The sequence below is a fragment of the Maniola jurtina genome, chromosome 4 (genome assembly GCF_905333055.1).
Source record: "Maniola jurtina chromosome 4, ilManJurt1.1, whole genome shotgun sequence".
NCBI classification, from domain to species: domain Eukaryota; kingdom Metazoa; phylum Arthropoda; class Insecta; order Lepidoptera; family Nymphalidae; genus Maniola; species Maniola jurtina.
Window position 1 is genome coordinate 11,933,060 of NC_060032.1, and position 24,964 is coordinate 11,958,023.

Below are 24,964 nucleotides of genomic sequence, written 5' to 3' on the forward strand. Positions count from 1 at the left end.
CGTAGATTTCACACCTTCGTGGAAAGGCACCCTAAAGATGTATTCCGATGGTGTTATGTGTCATCTTGGAGAAAATTAGCAGCCGTGAAGCCTTCTAAGCTCCGTCACGGAATATCTTTCCGGAATGATACGGAAGGAACGTCATTCGATGCGCACGATCATTTTGGAGAGCTTTATGCAGTTGCATTCTAAAAGGCATTAAGTTGAAATAAGTTTGTATTCAATTTTTTTTTTATATGGACAATCGACAGGTTACAATATATTTTAGCTACATAAAAAGAATGAAATACATAATATTATTGCTATATTGTAGATTGTAGACCCACTTAGTGATTGCCACAGCTTGCCATGTTTTGCCACAGTTAGAAGGAGAAAAGAAGAAAGTGAAGAAGGAGAAGTGGGGGAAAAAGGAATAGATGCTAAATTAGAATTATAAAATCCAAATCTCTGCCAGGATTCGAACCCGGGATCTTCCACTAATAAGACCACAGAGCTTACCAGGGCTGACGCTTGCGCCAGGGAGGCAATAGTTGCTTGCTTTTTGTGCAAGTTTAGCGGTGGGAGGGCAGTGCATATCGCAAGCTGCACATTGTATGATATAGATTTGTCTGTTTTGGTGGTTTATAGTGAGTTCTTTTTATTCTCTGCAATTTTATCAATAAAGTCGAGCGTTACTTTGCGGAAGTCCACGATATAATATCATAGATTTCCGCAAAGCCTGATTCTATTTATCTAAAAAAATGTCTATTGTTTATTGGATCACTATTGATTGTACCATTCACTGTTCAGTGTTCACAAAGCAAGTTTTAGTTTAGTGGCGGTGTGGTGGCGCGAAAACCGGCAGTCTCACCGCGTTTGGTCCAACGTGCGCATGCGTCGGCGGCCATCTTACGCGTTGCTATGGTGACGTGATTCGTAATCAAATAAACTTTTTTTTTCAATACAGATTACAAAAAAACAATAACATTGAGTGGTAGTGTTTGTCTTCTGTTTTCGTTTGTTAAATTATGGTATGTTTTTTTAATTTGCATAGTTATTTTATTTGGTAGTCTATAAGGCTCTATTGTTGTGAATATATTGCGTTTCAAATTATATTATTCTAGTATGTTATGAATCTTCTTGTTATTGGCTATAATATATAACTTGGGTTTTTACTAAGTAGGTAGGTAGGTAAGTTTGACCAAGCGCTCGCCTATAATAAGTACTTAGGTAAATTAAAAAAAACCTAAGTAGGTTTAAGTAGATGATTGCTTAGTGTTTACTTACTAACACGGTAAGTACAATATGTTTTAAGCAATTGAATAAGTAGATACCAAAAGCTATAGATACTTACCTACTTACTTTAACGGTGAAGGAAAACATCGTGAGGAAACTTCTTCCAAGTTTCCTCACGATGTTTTCCTGAGAGTTCTTCATAATATTCTAAAAGGATTGTAAAGTCTACTCGTTCTGAGAAGAAACCCGTGCTCAGTACTGGGTCGGCGATGGGTAATGGTAAATGGGACGAACCTATCAAACAAGCTAATCTATAAGGTAGGCTACCTACCTACTACTACATCTAGATGATGTACAGATTGAGTTTGGTAAGGTTTTCTATAGAGCTCACTTTGACTTCGCTTATACTAAAGTTTCAGTTAAAACGAGACAGACTTATGCCAGCGATATAACGCTGTTTCGTTTTAACAGTGTCTTTAGTCTGAGCAAACTCAAAGTTCGCTCTATAGATCTCAGCCTTACTTTGACTTTGTCTGAAGTCTGAAATCTATAGAGCGCACTTTGACTTTGCTTAGACTTAAGTCATTGTTAAAAAGAGACAGCGTTATACTCTTGGCATAAATCTATCTCGTTTTAACTGAAACTTAAGTCTAAGCAAAGTCAAAGTGCGCTCTATGGATTTCAGCCTAGGTAGGTAGATAAATAATACTTACGACACCTAAGGTAGCTTAGCTAGCAAACCTAGGTTGACTCACTTGTTTTAGTAGGTAGGTGTTTAATTATATGTTGAAGGCCACTGGGTCAGTTATTTAGTTGCGTAACAAGATTTTATAAAACACAATATGGTTATTAAATCTGCTATTGTATTTATCGATGTAAGGTTGATTAAAAATAGCTCTGAACAAAACCTACAAGTTTGTGAAAATCGATTTCGATTTCGAATTTTTTTTCCTATAAACACTAACTTTTTTAGAGCCTCCATAGCTCAACGGTTGAGGAGCGGACTGAATTGCGAAAGGTCGGCGGTTCGAACCCCACCCGATGCGCTGTTGTCGTACCCACTCCTGGCACAAGTTTTAGGCTTAATTGGAGGGGAAAGGGGAGTATTAGTCATGATTAGCATTGCTAATATTCTTTTCTTTTTTTTTAAACTTTAACTAGGTCTTATGAAGAAGAAAATAAAACTCGTCAAGTGCGAGTCGGACTCGCACATGAAGAGTTCCGTACCATCAATGTACTTAAGTACTACTTTTTAATTCATGGCGGCTACTTTGAAATTAGTATTTGTTTTTATAGCGCCAATAGAAATACACAATCAGCTGTGAAAAGTTCAAGTCTCTACTATGATGGTTCATAAGATACAGCCCGCTGACAGACAGAAAATGGACGGACGGACGGACAGCGGAGGCAGAGGCTTAGTAATAATAGGGTCCCGTTCCGTTGGCACCCTTGGGAGTTCGATTTCGAATAAGAAATCTACCTCAAGTAACAACAAACATTAATGTTCGTGATAATCATTTTACCGTTTTCTCTCTCATTAGAACAACACTAATGAACGAAACCTTTGAAATAATTCAGGTCAGTTTTGTAACCTTTGATATTTGTACGGTCTATATGCTGAGGTTACAGGCCATTCTTTCTTACTGACTATTTTCAAAAAAAATCAAAATGGCGCCATGAAAATTTAACAATAATTAAAAAGTATTATTTCTTGTAAGATATTCATGTATGGAAACGTACGTGTGGTAGTCCTACTTACACCTGCATTTGACCGATTCTTTACTAAGACTACGATAACACTAGGTAGGTACAACGTGTTTACAGCAATATAGACTGAAAAGTGACATTAAACCAGAGGTTCCCAAACTATTTTTCTCATAGACCACTTTCAAAATTTAGCTGGTTCCGATGGACCCCCTGCAGCTATATTTCTACTATATTCCCAAAACTCAACAATAAATGTGAAGATCTAACTATGGGAATCTACTTTTGTTATCTCTGTACTCACAGCACAAGGAACTAATCAATTCTCATTATTTCATTGATAGATGAAGTCAAGTCAAAGCAGATAAATTTTCATGGACCCCTGATTACGAAATGTGAACCCCCATTTTTTCTCACGCCAACGTAGACCCCTGGGGGTCCACCTGGACCTCCACTTTTGGAATTAATGCATCATACTCATAAATAATAATAATCCATTGGGATAGGGCTGTGCGGGTAGGTAGGTAGGTACCACTGTAGATCCTACTTAGTGACTTTTTAAACTCTCCAAACCAATTAATTTCTAGATCACTTAGTAAACGTGTAGGCACGTAATACGTGTATATATAATAGGTACTTAGTGTAATCTGTATAGTAAATAGCGAACGTTTATAAATCCCACGTAATTGTGGTAAACAGGCTAGTGCGAGCGTCTGGCGAGGCCCACTCGATACTTGCACTTGACCGGTTTCGAGCTTATCCTTGAACTCTAGGTGCTCTCTTTATATCGACTATCGACTTATCTACTACTAGCTTATGCGTACGACTTCGTCCGCGTGGACTACACAAACTGCAAACCCCTGTTTTACCCCTTTAGGGCTTAAATTTTTAAAAATCCTTAGTGAATGTCAACGTCATCATAATAGCTTTTTTTAAAGCATATTAGCCATGCTAATCATGACTAATACTCCCCTTCCCCCTCCAACTAAGCGTAAAGCTTGTGCCAGGAGTGGGTACGACAATAGTGCAACGGGTGGGGTTTCAACGGTTGACCTTCCGGAATTCAGTCCGCTGTTCAACCGTTGAGCTATCGAGGCATCGAACTATCTGCATGTCAAACAGCCCGATCAAACCAGTAGTTTGAGCCTTGAGCTGTGCGTTGATAAATTAGTCAGCCTTACTTTTTATATACATATTATACAGATTAATCTACTTACTGGTCTAGTGTTAGTCTTAAGCATGTTTGACTGCGGATGACGATTGACGAGGTCCTGGGTTCGATTCCCGGGTCGGGCCAAAATTAGCTAGGAACGTGGGTACCTATTTACCTATTGGGCTTTTCTGTTAAGAAATTCTCAGTATGAGCACGTTAAGAAGATGCCGGCGTGTCACCTCTGGGCCTCGTAGCACGTAAAGCCGTCGTGAGATCTCGCTCCGGTCGTGTCGGATTTCCGTGCCATCGGACTATGAAATTGAGGTAATAAAGAGTGAACCTGTATTTGCGCACACACTTATGCTTTACTAGAAATCTTCTAGCAACTCTTTGATTTTACGGGATAAAAAGTAGCCTATAGCCTTTCTAGGTCTTTTACTATACCCACGTAAAAAAAAATGCATTTTTTTGAAACCGGCCAAATGCGAGTTAAAACTCGCGCACATATAAAAAGGATTCACCTTGGGGATTCACCTGTATATTCTAAAACAGATTTTTATTTATGTTTGTTTATGCATAATAATTTTTGATTTATCGTGCAAAATATCGAAAAAATACCCGAGTACGGAACCCTCGCTACACGAGTCTGACTCGCACTTGGCCGGTTTAAAAAAATGCAACTGGCTTGCACTTGACTGGTCTCACTGGTCCCATATCCTCAAACTGGTAGGTGATACTTGCGTAGGTACAAAAGTGGTACAAAACCACTAATGGGCCACCCGCGTCCTCGTCCACTTTTTATCGGATCTGTCGAATCATTTCCGAATTAATGAGAGCTACTTAAAATTTAACCGAAAAAGTTTTATACGGTAGTGAGTATTTTCAGGTTCAGACTCGTATTTGGCGGAGTAATCGCGTAAGAAACATACCTACCTACCCAAAAAACCGACTTCAATAACCACAAACTCTAACAACTTAAAAATATGTACTTAAGTTAATTTATTACCGAACTAGCGACCCGCCCCGGCTGCGCACGGGTGGACATTTATTTTTTCTATTTTCCGGGATAAAATGTAGCCTATACGGATTCGGAAGAATCCCTCTAAGTAATGGTAAAAGAAATTTTGAAATCGGTCCAGTAGTTTTCGAGCCTATTCAATACAAACATACAAAAATACAAAGGTTTCCTCTTTATAATATTAGTATAGATATAATATTATGTATACAAGAGAGTAATGTAGTTCTACTATACCACATTTCTATACTAACATTTTTTGGAGTCGGTGCCAATGTGGAGTCACAAACTTGAAAAGTAGACGGTTCGTGCGGCTAATTGGCACCGGCTCCAAAAGATATTAACATTAACTCTTGTAAGTTATGTACTCTTTGATTTTCTGAGATAAAATATGTGTAAATTCATGGTATAAACTGTCTCCATTTCAAACACCCAAATCGGTTCAGTAATCATGGTGCGGTCTAAACTTTGTTTTTTGTTTAGCAAAACCAGGAAAAACATGTTCCAGAGACATGGCTAACTCCCGGTAAGATGGTAAGGTATACCAAAACCTTGTCAAGGAAAAGCTCCACTTAGAATATTCCAGATGCAGACGTTTTAAAGCCTAGGCTAGACAATAACAGTCTCCGTGCAGTCTGAGTTGAGGAATTTCGCGGACGAACCTGTTTTATTCCATGCAAATCTTGATAGCTATTCAAATGTTATTTTGTTACTTACAAGAAGTTTAGCATAACTTGCTTATTATACAAAAAAATAACTGGATTTAGGTATAAGAGTTCGTAAGTTATAGGTAAACAGAATATACCGTGGTTTAACTTTCACATTCTTATTAAATAAACTGTATATCTACATACAGCTACTGGCTTTATTGTAATGGTTAGAATTTCAGTTAACAGACCTAGGACTAGTTGCACGTCGAGTGGTTAAAGTGAGGTAAACATTATGCTAGCTGGTGGTAGGTATAACCGATTTGCAAGCGAACCCAAAATGAAAGGTCTCGGGTTCTCTTGCAAACCCGTACTTAATACCTACTTATTATACATATAATAATATTATAAATGCGAAAGTGTCTGTCTGTCTGTCAGCTAGCTTTTTACGACGCATTCGTTCAACCGATTTTGCCGAAATTTGGTACAGAGATATTTATCCCGAAAAATCCAGCAGGGCGAATTCTTCAAAACTCAAATCCATGTAGACGAAATCGCAAACATTCTTCTTCTTCTTATTTTGTATAATGGCTTATCGTAAACATTATCTATGTGGTACAAAGATAATGTTCATCCTGGAAACGATAAACCTAGGCTACTTTTTATCCTGAAAACTCGGAGAGGTTCCACGGAATTAAAAAAAGGAACTTTCACGGATGAAGCCGCGGGCGGGTTCTAGAGAAAATATAAAATTAGCATTACCGAACCATTAGAAATCTTTAAACAACCTTTACGTATCAATGCGAAATGCAGTTCTATTACTAATTTTAACATCTTTTAACAGTTTCAACGTGTCCAATGTTAAATTAACGGTGCATTGTCGGAAATTAACAGTTACAGTTTTTCGTGGTTATAAAATTAACGTTACATTAATTAACTCGCTAATTTGTTATTTGGAGTGAGACTTAATTAGATGCTATTCGATTCGATTATTTTAACCTAATTTGCGTAAATAATTCCTTGTTGTTAAATTAACGTTGAAATCACGAAACACCTACAAATAATATTTTTTAAATAACCTATTATTCTATAATATGACCTATTATTATTATTAACTAGATCATGCCCGCAGCTTCGCCCGCGTGGATTGGTCGGATCCCCTGCAGCATCAGGATTGAGGAGTTGGAATCCAAATTTTTTATGGAACAATGTCGAAAGTTCCTCTATGGATTAAAAAAAAATTAGGTAGAAAAACATAACTCCTCCATTTTTAAAGTTGGTTATAAAGTAGCTGTTAAAAGTAAATGTTACTCCTTGGTTAATCCTCTACTTGTCTGTGAAAGTCCCGTCAAAATAGGTTCAGTCATTCCATAGATTGGCCCATTCAAACAGACAGTCACTTCAATTTTATTTATTACTAGCCGATGCCCGCGACTTTGCCCGCGTGGATTTAGGTTTTTTGAAATCCCGTGGGAACTCTTTGATTTTCCGGGATAAAAAGTAGCCTATGTGCTAATCCAGGATACTATCTATTCCCATTCCAAATTTCAGCCAAATTCGTCTGGTAGTTTTTACGTGAAGGAGTAACAAACATACACACACACACACACACACACACACACACACACACACACACACACACACATACAAACTTTTGCCTTTATAATATTAGTGTGATTAAGTAAGTATTTTTTTTTTTTTTTTTTTTGTTGACGCTGGGGAATGCATTTACGCATCCCCCCCGGAGGGAGGGTATGTGGGACTCGCCGGCCGAGAGGCGACCGGAATACCCACTAAACCCCAGCGGCGCTACTGCGCGTCGCCTGGCGACTGGGTCACGGGAACGGCCGAAGCAAACAACCGCGACCCAGCCAGCGACGTCTGCCAAGGCAGACCCTCCACCAGGGACCTGCTCGGTCCCCATCGACGCACCTCCGGGACGCACCAACGAAGTGCGTCCCCCGACCTTGGGACGCGCACGTCGCCCGCGTCCCATCCTCCGCTTCATCCACTGTGCCCTCTGCTAGTCAGAGGGACACGCGGAGAAACCTCCCCCCCTGCCAGGTCATTAGCCATAACCAACAATATCTCCGAAGAGAAATTATTAGCCATGTTACCGGGGCGCACCGGCCCGAACACTGCTCTTCCCCTCGGACGCATCCAAAAGGGACCAGCAGCATCCAGGCACACTGGGAGGTTACCTGGCTGGCGCCCCATTAAGTAAGTATGCGAAAGTATGTCTGTCTGTCTGCTTGCTTTTCACGGCTCATCCGTTTTACCAATTTTGAGAAAAGGTCTAAACCTACGCTATCTTATGCCCAGGAAAATCAAAGAGTTCCCATGGTATTTAAAAAAATCAAAACTTACCCGGATGAAATCGCGGGCAACATCTACTATTTATTAAGTAAGTATAGATAAATAGTAGATGTTGCCCGCGATTTCATCCGGGTAAGTTTTGATTTTTTTAAATACCATGGGAACTCTTTGATTTTCCTGGGCATAAGATAGCGTAGGTTTAGACCTTTTCTCAAAATTGGTAAAACGGATGAGCCGTGAAAAGCAAGCAGACAGACAGACATACTTTCGCATTTATAACATTAAATATGGATAAGCCGCCTGTGACTGATGTTAGCAGAAGCCATCGAGGTTATCCTGTTAGCTTTTGGAATATTTTAATTTTCAAGCAATGGAAACCATGGACGAACAATAATGACAATTTAATAAACATTTTCAAGGCAAGGAAAGTTTATGCGTATTTTTTAAAAATAAAGTAGGTCCCATACAGCAAAAACCAGCAGTTATCGATACTTTTATAAACTGCCAATGGGTATCTGTATACAATCTTATTGACCGACTGACCGACAGACTTATTAACGAGGCAACCATCTTGTAAAACCTGATATTCGTTATTCCAATCTATGTCAAGAATGTGCTGGCAAGGAACAAGATTATTTTGTCTATAAAAAAAGATTCGACCCTAAAACACATAAATCAATTTATTATATTTTTTGATTTATTAATTTTAATTTTATTTATATTATCAAAAAAGAACAGCAAAAATGTAAATGAAATAAAAAGGAAAATCAATGATTTATTAAAATGAAGACAGCCGAGGACAAATCTCTTTCAAAGCGAGCACTTCTTAATTATAATTTTTTTATTATTTATTTCCAAATAAAATTAAAAAGTCGTTTTTAGACATCCCTGGTGGGGATCGAACCCACGACCTTTGGATTAGAAGTCCAACGCGCTATCCTCTGCGCCACAGGGACGATGGTGGTTCCGCTGAAAGTGTGTATCGCGTGCTATGGACCACACACGGCACTCATACGCTTACAAGGTTGCAGATTTTACACAGAAAATACGCGAATGTTTAACAAACTGTTCCTTGACAATTTATAGTATACTTTTGTTCACTATTTACAACAATATTCTATATAACGTTACTTAGCAAAGTGTTAAGTAGGTACCTATTCATCAAAAGTTGTACCTTACCTATTTGTCCTTTTTGAATTTTGACTAATGAAAACATTTTTCTTTACAAAAATTGCGAAATCGAAAATGTTTATAAGTTCGCTGGCAAATTTCTTTACAAAAGTTAACTCTGGAAAGTTACTTGAGTAAGAATTTGCAAAAGTTACATTTTAATGGGAAAACTTGCAAAAGTTCACATTGACATTACGAGACAGTATGACAGCTAACATTACCAGCAGTGTACACTTGGCCTAGGTAGGTAAGATAAAAACAGTCCAAATATTATTATGGTAAGATTCCATAGTCAGCAAGGTCATGTAGGTAGTAGGTAGGTACATATAAATTGCGTGCCGGAACACGCGCAGAGTGAGTGATCTATGGGTTCCGTAATTAATGAAAATATTATGATAGAAGTTTTTGTAATAATAATATAAGTATTATCCTACTGTTACACTAGTGCGCTTTCAAGTTGTCACAACGATAGTTACGCGCTTGTTCGTAGGATTTGGCTTACTGTCTGATATCAGCTAAGCGCTAGTCTATAAATTATTAAAAAAACCGCTTGTTACCGCAAACTGACAAATAAAATCATGATGTATATTATACTAGCTGACGCCTGCGACTTCGTCCGCGTGGATTTAGGTTTTTCGAAATCCCGTGAGAACTCTTTGGTTTTCCGGGATAAAAAGTAATCATGTGCTAATCCAGGTGCTATGTGCTATTATCTATCTCCATTCCGAATTTCAGCCAAATCCGTCCAGTAGTTTTTGCGTGAAGGAGTACCTGACAAACATACACACACATACACACATACATACAAATTTTCGCCTTTATAATATTAGTGTGATTAGTGTGAAGTGTGATAGGTGTATTACCCGACAGGTTGAGGTGGCAATCGGGGTATGAGGCGGGGGAAAGCCCAGCACACCCGCACGTCGCCCGCGCGATTTCGCACCAGGGTGTGCGGGGCGTTCCCTCCCCGATCGCCATCTCGACCTGTCGCGTCTACGATTGGAAGCGTCATTGGCGTGTTTCTCCGAGAATGATTCTGCGATTTGCTTATCTTTTAAGCAAACTAGTCAAAAACGGACTATATCTACCTATTATATCTACGGAACCCTAATAACTTATCATTGTTGACGTCCTTACTCTACTCATTGTATAGGTTTTACGAATAAAATCACGATGTCCCCGCTTATGTTCACGACCAACCGGTTACGATTGAGTTTCGACGATAAATTCGACATCATAAAAAACAATAGCAACACAATCATCGAATCGTGTGAACATTCCCCTCGGGCCTTGCACAATCGTGTAGGCTAAGAGATGGTGTATAGTGTTGTTTAGTTTTGATTTTTTGGGTTCCGAACTTCAAAAGGGAGAAACGGAACCCTTATAGGATCACTTTGTTGTCTGTCTGTCTGTCTGTCCATCTGTCCGTCCGTCCGTCCGTCGTGTCTGTCAAGAAACCTATAGGGTACTTCCCGTTGACTTAGAAAAATGAAATTTGGCAGGTAGGTATGTCTTATAGAACAAGTAAAGGAATAAATCCGAAAATAGAGAATTTGTGGTTATATCATTAAAAAAAAATTAAGATGTGTTACCCTACCAAGTGGGGTATCATATGAAAGGGCTTTACCTGTACATTCTAAAACAGGTTTTTATTTATTTTTCGTTTCTCCGTTTTTCCTTTTGAGGTACGGAACCCTAAAAAACATGATTTTTGTTCGTAATGATAATAATGACCAATCTAGTGCGTAGTAAATAAAGGTCGTTGCTTGAATGAAAAACGACAATAGTGTACGCATTCTCCTTGAGTATTGCACAATCTTACGTGCGCACACTATTAATCTGTTATTTTCTAAGGTCCTCTATTGATTTGACCTCTGAGACTCTCTAGTGGAAAATGTTCTATTTCTATTGCGTCTAGGGTTACCACTTTCCACATTTGCTTCTCAAGAATAATAATAGAAGATAATAGAATAGAAATATTATTTAATAGTTGATTTTTTAATCGAAAATATTACAATAAAACTTAACGCTAGCCTTATCTAATTACTACTATATACAAATCATTACCGCGTGGAATGGTGCCAAGAATGCTGGCTGCATTTCCGCGCTGGGCAGCCAGGCTGATCCGTTGCGTAAAAAATGAGCCAGCCCTTCTATCACCAGATGAGGCTATTAATCCCGGTTTTTTAGCATTAAGACTCCATGGCCCCAGGGTCTCCTCGGCAAGCGGAACAAAAATGTAACTTTCGATAAGAGAGGCATACTTGCACCGCTTGTCTTTTTCAGCCATTTCTGTTGCGGCTCCCGGTCTTGATGCTGTCTCCTGATATGACACTGGGCCAATGTGTCAACACACGTTGCGTCCCTTTTATAGGTCTGGTCAGATACCCAGGCATTGAAGAGTTCCAGTCAACCTGTTGAGCTATCATAACATTTTAGTAAGCTTATCAACGTTTACTTACATAGGGATTTAAAAACTAAAAAGTTGAGTTTTTATTACATTAAGTATGTACATTAGTTATCTAGGTTTGCGCTTCAGTACCTACCTACCTACCTATGATATCACTTTAAACGTAAATATATAAAACAAGATGATACCCAAGACTTCGGTAGATTGCGGTTTATTGAAAATCCTGTGGGAACACTTTGATTTTCCGGGATAAAAAATAGAGTACCTAGATACCTATTGGTATCCATCTCCGGGATATTTCTGTAATAGATTATACTTACGAATTCATCCATGTAAAATTAGGTTTAGTAAAAAATTATGGAAGTTATCTCTGCAAGTACCAAATTTCGTCAACATCAGTTAATTAACCAATTTTAATTAGAATATTATTGACCATCTACAATTGAGATGGACCATAAAAAGCTAGCACTTTCGCATTTTGCAATATTAGTATGGATTCAAAATCGAATTTAAATGTGCGTCACAATTATGTTGGTAGAATGGACAGAGGTTCCAAAATGACTCATAACATCGCGCGTGCAAAATACAACAATACAAACCTATCTCACATTTAGTTCACTATCTACCTACCTGCCCCCCAAACTTTCCAATTTCCATACAATGCAGCAAACAAGTGCCTTCGTTCCGTATGACAATACGACATAAACAAATAGGCGAAGTTATGTAGAGCGCCCGTTCAAGGTCAACGCAGCCGGTTCCGTTATGCGCGCGCGCATCCTATCCGAGATACCACGCACCAGGGACAGGGAGCAAAAAATACTTGCCCTATTCTTCTAAATAAATTGCTCTCTAGGAAAGAAATATTAGTAGGAGGTATTTAAAATAAAATTCAGTAAAAGTAATCGCCAGTTTATAGCTAGTTTTCATTCACTTTCCCTGGCGCTTTTCCATAGAATAGAATAGAATAGATTTTTATTCAAATAGACTTTTACAAGTCCTTTTGAATCGTCAAATAATTTGCCACTGGTTCGGAATGCCGTTCCTACCGAGAAGAACCAGCAAGAAACTCGGCGGTTGCTCTTTTGAATTCATATATTTATATTACTAAAAAAATAAAATGAAGTGAAACTTGTGGCTTATATATTATTATATCAAACCACATGTTGCTTTTGCTTTTTAAAACGAATAATTGCAGAGTTACTTACCGACTCTTCTCAGTAATTTGTTTATTAATTAATGAATCCTGACAAGTGGTACAAGTTATCCTACATGAAATACCTAAATACATTTCATTTTATTTCAACACTCTACCACAGATTCGGCATTAGTACATTCTAGATATGTATCCACTGGCCTGAGGAATAGTAACTCAGTAACAACAATGCTCCGCTGCAAAGAATCGCCAATACATGAGCAGATCAATCAACGCAAATAGAGTTGGATTGGCCACACTCTACGCAGGGAGCTATCAGTATCGCGAGACAAACTCTCGATTGAAACTCTTCGGGCAGGAGAAAGAGTAACCAAAATGAACTTGGCGGCGTGCGATGCTCACGGAGATCTTGAAGGTAGGGGTGACGTAGAACCAAGTGAAGCTCAAGAGCGGGACTTCGTCTGTGATGGCGTTTGCTGGCGCGCGTGCTGTGCTTGTTTGGAGTGTTTTTTTTTTTGTTAAGAGTGGCTGGTTTTTGTGTTAGTTGGTGGTGGAACTGACTGGGTAGCGCTCTAAAGGGGCGCCGCGCGTATGTCGGCGGGCGCCGGCGCAGACGGAGTCCATACTTGTATAAATTCAATAACTTGAAAATATCACAAACTTGACATTGGCTAATCAGAGTAAAGCCAGATTTAAAGAAAAAAAAAAGGTCAAGAGCGCTCACCCTCTGCCTCTGCCAAGCAAATTCTACTGAGATACGGTAAATATCCCGTAGAGAAGCCTTAGCTGGTTTGCTATTGCACCACTTGAGGCGTGTTAAAATTTAAAACCTAAAACTGAGTCAATCACCAATATGCCTCTTGGCACCCAAACGTATTTGTATCACTCTTGCCAAGTGCAAGACCACCAACATTTTTTAATAAAACAAACCCAACATTCCTTACGTAGGAATTTTATTTACTAATCAGTCATTCAATATACGAGTACCTATAAATTGTTTCTAGTAAACCATGATACGTGTGTGAAAATGAGTCATCAATACATAAAATTCGTATTATCTTCGGTGTTGATATTGATATGGAGTAGACAAATCCGATAAGAATTGTTTCGCACTTGTTAGGTACAGTTTATATTTCGTTGTTAGAAATTACAGTAGTGTTTTAACAATTAAAATGAATTTGGGTTTCTTTGGGTCAATGTAATCAATTTTAATCGATCAAGATTCAAGTGATATGTCTCGATTCACAATGTGTTGCCTATCATGAAGCAGTTAATTATATTATTGAAACTCTATTGTATTGTATTATTGTATGTGATAAAAATAGTTTTATGAATCAGTGATTCATAAAAGACGAATTTTCTACCTAGGCATAGTTAGATAGGCATATAGATATGTATAGTTAATTAGTCTTTGAATGAATCTGACTTTATTGTGCACCACATAAAACAATGCAGTGAAAAGATACACAAAAATCTTAACAATATACAATTTGGAAGTCTTATCGCTACTAACGATCTATTTCAGGCAATCAATGGTGTGAAAGAAATTACCTAATTTGTAAGTATATTTATAATTTCTTATTCCAAGCATATCCTAACATTGTCTAGGATTTTTTGACTATTCTCGAAGTACGGGATTTGATATCACAGATTTTTGAATTCATTCCAAACATTTAATTAGAACAGAGACCTCATAGAGTTTCAGGACACTTCTTTGTTTTACATTTTGTATAATTGAACAATAATAATTTTCAATAAACACTTATTGATTATCGTAAAACAAATCATAATATCCGCAGAAATTGTCAAGAAAGTTATCTAAAACAATCCAAACCCAATCTTAGAAAATTCGGTCTTCTATCAAATAATGCCAAAACAAATCCTAAGGACCATTAGCAAAACAATACAGAAAGATGCGATTTCCAAGAAAGTTGATGAAATAATCCACGCTTCATACAAAGATAGATATGATCCGTTTCACCTTCACGCAAATATCAAATTTCGTTGGCAGTCGCTGCAAAGCGTTAACCGTGAAGATTTAGAAAGCCCGATGCCTTTTCGTGGAGAAACTGTGTAGAATCGCTTTACGTCTCTGTAAAACTATGAAACCACGCAGTGTTACTCTTTCTCTGTTCAGGATCATCCTCGATACTGAAAATTGAAGACACATCGGCAACATTCTCTTTCTTAGTCTCTGTCTTCTACTCTAATATATTCTCTTTTACTTTGCCGGTTATCAGCTTTTCAACGTCCAGGGTTTCCGCAGGCATCAAACTAGGACTAGGTAGTAACTAAAAAAAAAGTTAGCCATCGAAGGCTTGTTTTTTCACTACTGTACTATATACTGAACTACTGAATTCTTGAACAGGATTAGACTAAGTAAGGCTAAGACTACATTAGTCTTTTTTGTTATCATCTCAAATCTTTTTGACATAACCGAGTAGGTTCCTCCGGTAGTGAGGTGTGAGGACGTGTCGGGACTTCGTCTGTGTTGGTGTTAGCTGGCGGGCGTGCTCTGCCTTTTTGGAGTATTTTTTTTTTGTTAAAACTGACTGGAAAGCGCTCTAAGGGGGTGCCGTGCGTATGTCGGGGAGCGCCGGCACAGACGGGGTCCATACTTGTATAGTTTAACTAACTTGTTACAAATAACTACAAACTTGACATTGGCTAATCTTTGTAAAGCCAGACGAGATAGAAAAGAAAAAAAAATGGTTGTCTGTAAAGTCCAAAGACCTTACATTTACTAACTAGACTGTGTACCAAAAATTTTTGTTAGGCTAAAATGAGATCTATTACATTACATTAGGGTAGCTATTTCCATTATGATCGGTAGCTATCTAAAAGCGGTCCTGGTGAGAAGGCTTCCGGGGGTAGTGTGTCCTTGTCTGACGTCTTGCCAGCTCAACTAATTTATTGGGTTTGGTAGTAATGGTAGAAAATTTTATATTTAGTATTTTTATGATTTACCAAAACAAACAATTCATAAACTTTGCAACTCAATTTTAATATTTCTACAGTTTATATGAATAATAATTATCTCGTTGTATTTAGAAAATAATCTAATAATACTGAGTAAAAGTAGTACTTAAATGTTTGGGACTGGTAATACTAAATGCAATATGGTGGTTTGTTTACTTGGTTGTTTGGTTGATTTTCGTACTTCGATTTGCGATTGTGTACATTTTCATAATAAACCTGTTTGTTTTTCATGAAAAATGGTGAATTCAAGTTGTGTGACAGGTGCAAAAATGAGTTTTATCCTGGTAGCAGCTTTTCTTTCCACAGGTAAGTAAAAACAACAATCATATTCTTTAGGTTAACCATGAATTATGTGGATCAAAGATTTTTCTAGTTTCGTAGAAGTAGGCAGATACGTCCCAACTGACTTAAATTGGAGGTTTATACTAATAATCTACTATTATAATAAAAATGAATCTCTGAAATGTTTGTACGCGCATAGCTTCCGATCGACGGCACCAAATTGGATATTTCATTTTTTATTGTGTTTGTTAGTATCAGGAGATGGTTTTATAAAAAATATTATTCGAAATTCCCGGGCGAAGCTGGGTCGGGCAGCTAGTTTTTAATATAGAAAAATCTTAGTTCGAAGTTGGAAATACTGTCCGACGAACGGCGAAGCTCTTGACTTGCACACTATTACTTACGGGTCCTAAACATAGCTGGTGTAATGTGGGTGATATTCACCTCTGCATAGGTACACCTTTGGGTAGGTACCTACATAAAAAGTTACACTATGTTATGTTAACTTAAGTTGACTCGAAGTTTTGTTAGTAACAGAAACTTAATCTATGTTAGTCATCATATTTCTTGTATTGTAGGTTTCCGAAGAATGAAAATCAGAAATTGATGTGGGGAAATGCAGTGCCTGGAAAAATCTCAAAATCGTCTGTTATTTGCAGTGCGCATTTTAAATGTGACGACTTTATTCCTGGTTATATTAGGAAAATGCAATGTATAAAAACAAATCATTAAATAATTATTGCAATTTTAGTCTTTTTTTTCGTCTAGAATATGCATGACGTTCATTTGACATATCAATCATCTATACTAATAAATAAAATTGGTGTGTCTGTCTGTAATTTCGAAATAACTACCTCATATTAAGCTCATATGGTTATTTGAACGATACCATAACTGAATCACACGTTTTTAAAATTTTTGTCTGTCTGTCTGTCTGTCTGTCTGTCTGTCTGTCTGTCTGTCTGTCTGTCTGTCTGTCTGTCTGTTTGAAAAGGCTAATCTTTGGAACGGCTGAACCGATTTTGACGGGACTTTCACAGGCAAGTAGAGGATTGACCAGGGCGTAAAATAGACTACTTTTTTAACCGACTTTTAAAAAGGGAGTTGTGTTTTTCTACCTATGTACACCGAAATCTCCGAGATTTCTGAACCGATTTGCGTCATTTCTTTTTTAATCGATAGAGGAACTTTGCGACATTGTTTCATAAAAAATTTGGAGTCCAACTCCTCAATCCTGATGCTGCAGGGGATCTGACCAATCCACGCGGGCGAAGCTGCGGGCATCAGCTAGTTTAATAATAATATTATGTAGCTTTTTTGTACGGACTCAATACGGAGTGAAAAGTTAGTAAGGTTGTTGTCAAATTAACGGTATGTCAGATGATGCCTATTGTACAGAGAAGAAAAAAGTACTTCTGACCCTTATGAGTATGCAATAAGCTCGACCAAAGTTGCCGGCGCACGTGGGTAACGGTGTAACCTGCTTGCTATTTCACCTAACCTAATATTGTGTGAGAAACAGATAGTCTCAGTGTAGCGAGTACATGCGTACATAATATTTTCAGTTATTTAGGTGTAAAATAGGAGATTTATTGGAGTTTAGTAAAAAACGAAATGTCATTTTACTGCATCTAGTTAAAAGTCGGAGTATACAAAACAATATGTCCTGTGTTCTGTTTTATCATGGTCACCTAATTAGAAAGGGACACACTACCAACGGGAGCCCTCTCATGCGGACCGGCTTTTTCGCCATGGTGCACAGTCTAGTTAGTAGTGTAAGGTCTTTGGTAAAGTCGGTTTACTGACGATAGTTGAACGTGACAACAAAGGCCGATTGTGCTTCTTTGCCGCTCGTTCCGCGCTCTCGCTTGCACTTCAAGCCTTACATGGAACGCCTCAGAGCGAGGTAACGCCGCACGAGTCATGTTTTTTCGTGCGCGCAGCCGGCTCTATCGAATTATAAGACGTTGTCACGTCAAAAAAAGAGGACGTGTCGCAATAGCTCAGTGATTCGTCAACTTTTGACAACTGTCACCCCCCCGCACCGCTCCACTACCGCATGTCGAGTCTAGTTATCCGCTATACCTACCTACGAGTATAATACGGAAATGCGGTTTTGTCATCAACAAAATCGCGAACCGTGTCCAACACTGCACAGTACAGACCCTCTGTGGAATCAATATTTTTATCTTTTTATTTCGTTGACTCGCGTGCGATCCCATGCATACGGCGCGTCACGGCCGCTAAATATCAACAAAGAGGTTTTGTTTCAAATAATCAGGTTCTGGTTAACTGTAGGGTTGGCACTTGGTAAATAAATAAGCTGTTTTTTATTATTAAAAACTAGCGGGTGCCCCGGGGTCCCGGGATTTATGGTACGACTGGCTCATTTATAACACACCACAAATAAACCAAAAAAATAACCAAACCAAACCATAACCTAACGCATTCTTCGCCACAAGACGATTTTATCGTGGAATGATCTTAAAAACGTGAAAGGTAATAATGATTGATGTGAAAAAATTAACGAATGCCCTAAACCCGATTCATTTGTTAGTGTTTCAATTTTTTTAGGGTAATTTAGAGCGAATTCGTACAGAACTAGGATAAAACAAAATTCGTAAGCGAAAACACTGCCTGTTAAAGGTTGAAATCCATAGAGCACACTTTTACTTTGCTTAGACTTAAGTTTCAGTTAAAACGAGACAGATTTATGCCAGTGGTATAACGCTGACTCGTTTTAACAGTGTCTTATGTCTGAGCAAAGTCAAAGTAGATCTCAGCCTAAGTACGTAGGTAACCTTGCACTCGTGCCCTTTGTCGGCAGAGCGAAGATACCCATCCGACGATGCGGTCACGATTTCGTGACGATCTTTTTCCTTTCATGCTGTTATCAACACCAATTACTTTGCTTTGATACAGCGCCTTGGTGTTACGCAAGCAGATACATTTTTATTTAGCGTGAGCTGCAATTGTGATGTGGGGTCTCCAACAGTGTTATGGATTAGTAGTGATTAATAAGAAAACTTTCTTACTGCCAAAGCCCAAACTAGCTCCACAACTAGTGTCCAACCGAAGGTCGATTTCTGGCCGGAGCCGAAGCCAAGGCCCATTAATATGTATTTTTTTAGTTTCTGCCTCAGTGTGATCCACAAGTGTGACCCCTCCTCTCATATGTCGCCTCTTCCATTGCGCTCTCGTGCATTCGTAACAGACCTGACGCTCGCTAGAAACCTTCGGCCCAGTTTGACCGAAGCCAAAGCTTTGGCCAAAAGGTGGGGGTTTCAGGCGAAGCCAAGTCGAAGCAAAAGGTTAGATCGGACACCATCCACAACTTCTTGCCCTCGTTCCGTCTACCTCATGACTCACTTTATTTCTAACTGCCCCCCCCCCCCACTTTATTTCTCTGTTTCCCTCTTCTTCTTTCTTAGCCCTTATTAATCCATTGTTGGACATAGGTCTCCTCACGTGCACGCCATGCTTCTCGGTGCTGGGCGAGCCTCCTCCAAATTTTTCCCGCTGTGATAGCTCAAAAGAATCAAAATAATTAGGCAACAATTTACAAAGTTCTGCTCTAGTGGACCCAAGATGGTTTCACACGGGAAGAACTGTACCATGTCCGAGTAAATCGATGCTCTTGCATGTAATGGTGGTAAAATAATAGTAATAGTTATAGTAATAAATGGCCTTTGTGGTTAGGTGCTATCACTTATTTTGAATGCTACAGTTAATGGCTTGCAGGTTATACAGACATAAAAGCACTGCTTACTGTGGTTAAAATAGCGCAATGCTAATTTTTTACTGTGACTTGCCATTGCCTAACACTTACCCTGGCTTCAGAGCCTGTACATGAAAATGACTAAGCTAAGTAAGGACTGATAAGCTTCAACTTATAATTTAATGACAATATCAGGACACTTTTCTTCAGGACTTTTTCACGAGACTTTGACGCTCTTTAGCAAAGAAAACCTAACCTTTATTGCTGTAGAATGAATATTTCAGCCTCTTTTGAAACCTACTTTTCCTAAGTGTATAGATTTCATCAACCAAAAATATTGCACTTAATGGATCCAATCACCATTTAGCAGATATATTTGACCATCACAGATGTTCTCATCATAGAAAGAAAAGGAAGGAAGTTAACAAAGAAAGAAAGGTTTTCTTAAATAACTTTAAAGATACGATCTCCCCACCATTACGTTTCATCTCGTGACTGAAGTATTTTTCCTATCGCTTAATTAATCAAAGGTGAGATAATGGTTATCTTATCGGCGGGTGACAGAGGCTTATTGTTAATTTCAATCCCCCCTGCTTCAGACGTGAGGTGCGCAACGTCACGGGATTGTTAATTTCAATCCCTTTGCTTCAGACTTGAGGTGTGTGACTTCATAGGAGTGCTAATTTCAATCCATTTGCTTCAGAAGTGAGAAGTGCGACGTCACGAGATCGTTAATTTCAATCCCCCTTGCTTGAAACGTGAGGTTTGTGACGTCAAAGGAGTGCTAATTTCAATCCATTTGCTTCAGAAGTGAGAAGTGCGACGTCACGAGATCGTTAATTTCAATCCCCCTTGCTTGAAACGTGAGGTTTGTGACGTCAAAGGAGTGCTAATTTCAATCCATTTGCTTCAGAAGTGAGAAGTGCGACGTCACGAGATCGTTAATTTCAATCCCCCTTGCTTGAAACGTGAGGTTTGTGACGTCAAAGGAGTGCTAATTTCAATCCCCCTTGGTCTAAACGTGCGGTGTGCGACGACGTCATGGGATAATAATTAGTAATGTCAGTCCTTGCTTCTAACGTGAGGTGCGTGACGTCACGGGATAGTTAATTTCAATCCCCCTTGCTTTGGAGTGAGGTGCGCAATGTCACGAGAGTGTTAAATTCAGTTCCATTGATTCAGTCGCGAGGTGTATTACGTCACGGATTGTTATTTTTAATCCTCCTTGTTTCAATTAAGTAAGGAATGCGACCTCACGTGATTGTTAATTTCACTCCCTCTTGCTTCAGAAGTGAGGCGTGTGACGTCACGCTACTTGATTTTAGCCCCCTTTGGTTCAAACGTGAGGTACGCAACATCACGGGATTGTATATTCGAAAATCCTTTTTGCTTCAGAAGTGAAGTATGCGACGTCACGAGAGTGCTAATTCCAATCCCTTTTGCTTCAGAAGTGAGGTGTGTGACCTAACCTTGATATGAAGCAATGGGGAACTTCAATACCCATTGCTTCATACGAGAGGTGCAACTACGTTAAGGGATAGTTAATTGTAGTCCCCATTGCTTCAGATATGAGGTGTGCGACGTCACGGGATAGTTAGTATCAGTCCCCTTGATTCGAACATGAAATTATGTTATTGTTGATTTGAGTCTCCCTTGCATTGAAGTGAGGCATGTGACGTCACAGGATTACTAATTTCAATCCCTCTTGTTTCAGACGTGAGGCGCGACGTCACGGAATGGCTGCGTGGTGGTTGTGTGTCACCACCCTTATATTTGCTGCTGGGTTGGCTGCTGCGCAGGGGCCGGAAAAGCGTAAGTATAATCTTTAAGTAATTTTGGTATTTTTTGTGAATTAGAAGATATGTTACATAAGCAGACCAAGCATAAGTAACCAAGTGAGCAGCATAAGTTGACATAGAGGCCAGATTACCAAGCAAAAATTGTGAGAAGACTAGATTTATTAATTTTTGTGTACCGACATGAGGCAGGCAGTTTTCTAGATTTATTCTTTCGAATAAATTGTATCGAATCGTGTTTCCAAGCATGTAGGTATATTAAACCGAACCAGTGGTAGATGCTTTTGACGATTCAAAAGAACTTGTAAAAGTCTAATTGAATAAAAATATTTTGAATTTTGAATTTTGAATTGGAACATCAAGGTTATATCGTTTTCAAATAAAAAAAAATCTAGGTGGCAATAATTTTGCTTAGATAGGTAGGTATATGGATCGTTCTGTTGCTGAACAACGGGGTGATTCGCTTACTCAGTGATCGACACTGAATGATATCTTAGATTATGGGTTGGAAAGGAGACCAATCCTTAATCTAAGGATAGAATTTTTGAATATTGAGGCCACGTAATATTGGGGTTTGAAATTTGTGTAATCCACGCGGACAAAGTCGTGGGCATAAGCTAGTTCTTGATAAATCAAACAGTAGTGAGAGACAATACGTAAATGTATGATAAGCAAGAGGTAGTGATAACATTGTTTTCAATAATAGTAATTTCATCTTGTATCCATATCTAATCACTATCGTGATATTTATCAATAACCTTATAATCACGTCTAGGCCTAGGATCTCCATTATCTCATTTACCTACACTATTTGAATGATCTAGGGTGACTATACATTATAGGTAAATCTACATGTGGAGCATTTCACAGGTAACATGTGAAAAATCTTTCACATGATTTTTCACATGATTTTTCACATGTTACCTGTGAAATGCCTTTTCCTATTACCTACCATTTACCACCTTACCATAAGTAAATAAGGTACCATTTGCTACCTTGCTTTAAACTTGCACTAGTGAAAAATCACGAGGCAAAATCTAATGAAGTTTGAAAATTATTGGGTGATACCACTTTACTGTTGCGAAATCATTCACCCGTTAAATCACTGTAAAGAAAAATCATGATTTCAAAAACTGGAAATGATTATATTAAATAACAAATAATTATTTATTATCATTTTCAATAAAATAAAAAAAACCAACCCCAGTTTAGCCAAGCCAGATGCCTACAGGCTACAGGCAACGATTAAAATTTAGATAGGTACAACACTACTAGGTACATTACATACATACAATGGAAGAGACGTTGACACATTACACACGCGGTAGTGAAAACAATGTATGTATATGACAAAACAAGTGAAATCAAAAGCAAAAAAAAACCAGTCTGTTTCCTTACATCAGAAAATTGCAGTGAATCTCTCGAGTCTTCATCGTTCATTTGCAATTGTTTACTCAGTTCAATTCCGGGTTTTTGATAGACTTTGTATCCATTTTCAACCCCCGACCCAAAAAAGTGGTGTTATAAGTTTGACGTGTGTATCTGTGTATTTGTCTGTGGCATCGTAGCTCCTAAACTAATGAACCGATTTTAATTTATTTATTTTTTGTTTGAAAGGTGGCTTGATCGAGAGTGTTCTTAGATATAATTCAAGAAAATCGGTTCAACCGTTTGAAAGTTATCAGCTCTTTTCTAGTTGCTGTAACCTTCACTTGTCGGCTGTGTTATAAATTTTTAATTTGCACTTGTCTACAATAATGTAGTAAGATGATTTTTGAAGTCATAATGATCGGACCTGGGAGTTTTTTATTTACTAGGATATTTTTGTTGGAAAAAGATTCGAAGAGTTTTCGTCACGGGCAACGATATAATATTCTACATCAATGGTTGCGGGTTATAAAAGACTAGATCTAATAAATTTTAGGATAAAACGACAATGTTGCTTTTAACAGAATGACAAAAAAAGGAGTGTTATGTTTTCAGAGTTCATATTGTGTGTATTTGAGTTTCTTTATTCCACCATAACTTTAAAATTCGTACACAGATTTGAACATTTTATGTAATATGGGGTAGGTATAATCCGTACATCATTCCGAGTGACAATGGTTATAATTTTTTTGAAAATAACTCAATATGTACTTATGTATGTATAGGTTTGATTTTTTTTTTAATTACTTAAGTATATTAAAACTTTTTATTAAGTATGCGCAATATTAAAACGTGTAAGTATTACAATCAAATTTTTTAATTCTCTCATTTATTTATTTATCACATTTTATCCTATTTTTAAACAATAAAATAACGAAAACAAAAGAGAAATAAAATAACATAAACAACAAAAAAACTAAAGTAACGGAAAAAAAATCATTGAATAAAAATCAAATGATTATTACCTACTTAATATCAATTATGATAGTACATACATACATATTGTAGTAATATGTAGTCGTTACCACGTCGCTCCGCAATATAAAAGTGAAAGCACATCGTTTTGTTCGCTTGCGTAACATTGCAAGATCGGCGAAATGCCTCACTTTGTCTGCTTACGTGCTTGTATCGTGTGTTAACGAGACCCGTCTGTTACATTAATTGTATCAAGCGCGTGTAGGGTTATTATGTATCCGGTTATTTCCGGATTGTCCTACTTAATTAACATTCTTGCGGAATTTTTAGCAACTGGTGCCGACACCGAACTAAAAAGTAATCGTGTCATCTTTGTCAAGTTAATTTACGATATAGGTTTCTGTAAAAACGTAATATAACATAACATGACAGATAGCATAATGTCCGTACCTACTTCATCAGAACTGCGCCCTAGAATGCAAAATTTGTTGTGCAGTTATCAATTACTGAATCGAAAAGAGGACAGGGCAGAAAGGTTCACAATTTTTTTTCAATTTCATTTGAACTTAAACAAGTTAAACAAGGTAACGAGAGATTTTCTTTTAATAAATTATTTATAAAAAATAACTACATATGTATAATACAGTTGTATGAAATGATAATGTTAACAAATTATTGTAATCATAGCTTAAACTACCATAAAAGTACAATAAACGAAGTTCCTATGAGAAAATTTTTTCGTCACGCACAGTGTGCCCTCAATTCTAAAACCGATAAGGTAATCGTACTTACCTGTTTTGACACAATTCCGTACTTAGGCCGTGTTGACTCATACTGAGTAAATATTTTAATCGCTTTTAGGGATCCATACTAAAAAGGGCTTGTATGATGCAACTTCACTTTAACTCTGTACAAGTATTACCTAGTATAGAGTCAGATGTTTTATTAAGGTCAATTTTATATTTCTTTAAATGCATTGCTCAGGTGAACGATTTTCTGACGTTCTTCCTGGTGCAGTGATGAGCAGGAGCATTGTAGTTAAGTGGGAATCCGGGTCCGGTGT

General features: G+C 37.9%; 1 protein-coding gene and 1 non-coding gene across 6 annotated transcripts in view; one reads left to right on the forward strand and one right to left on the reverse strand.

The window, feature by feature from the left end:
- Nucleotides 1-816: 816 nt before the first annotated feature.
- The window catches only part of LOC123864223 (multiple epidermal growth factor-like domains protein 10), a 31,022-nt gene continuing 6,874 nt past the window's right edge, over nt 817-24,964 (forward strand). The window contains exons 1-2 of one of the 5 annotated variants that reach the window (XM_045904506.1): nt 817-1,010; nt 21,477-21,574. In XM_045904506.1, coding sequence (XP_045760462.1) covers nt 21,499-21,574 — 76 coding nt within the window. In that variant the 5' untranslated portion in view covers nt 817-1,010; nt 21,477-21,498. Of the gene's footprint in view, nt 1,011-13,919; nt 14,342-20,285; nt 20,421-21,036; nt 21,059-21,476; nt 21,575-24,964 lie in introns of those variants that run through there. The other 4 variants (XM_045904508.1, XM_045904505.1, XM_045904507.1 and 1 more) reach the window with 4 other exon arrangements.
- On the reverse strand, nt 8,934-9,006 carry Trnar-ucu. Its single transcript has one exon. It is a non-coding gene; the product is annotated as a tRNA-Arg (tRNA).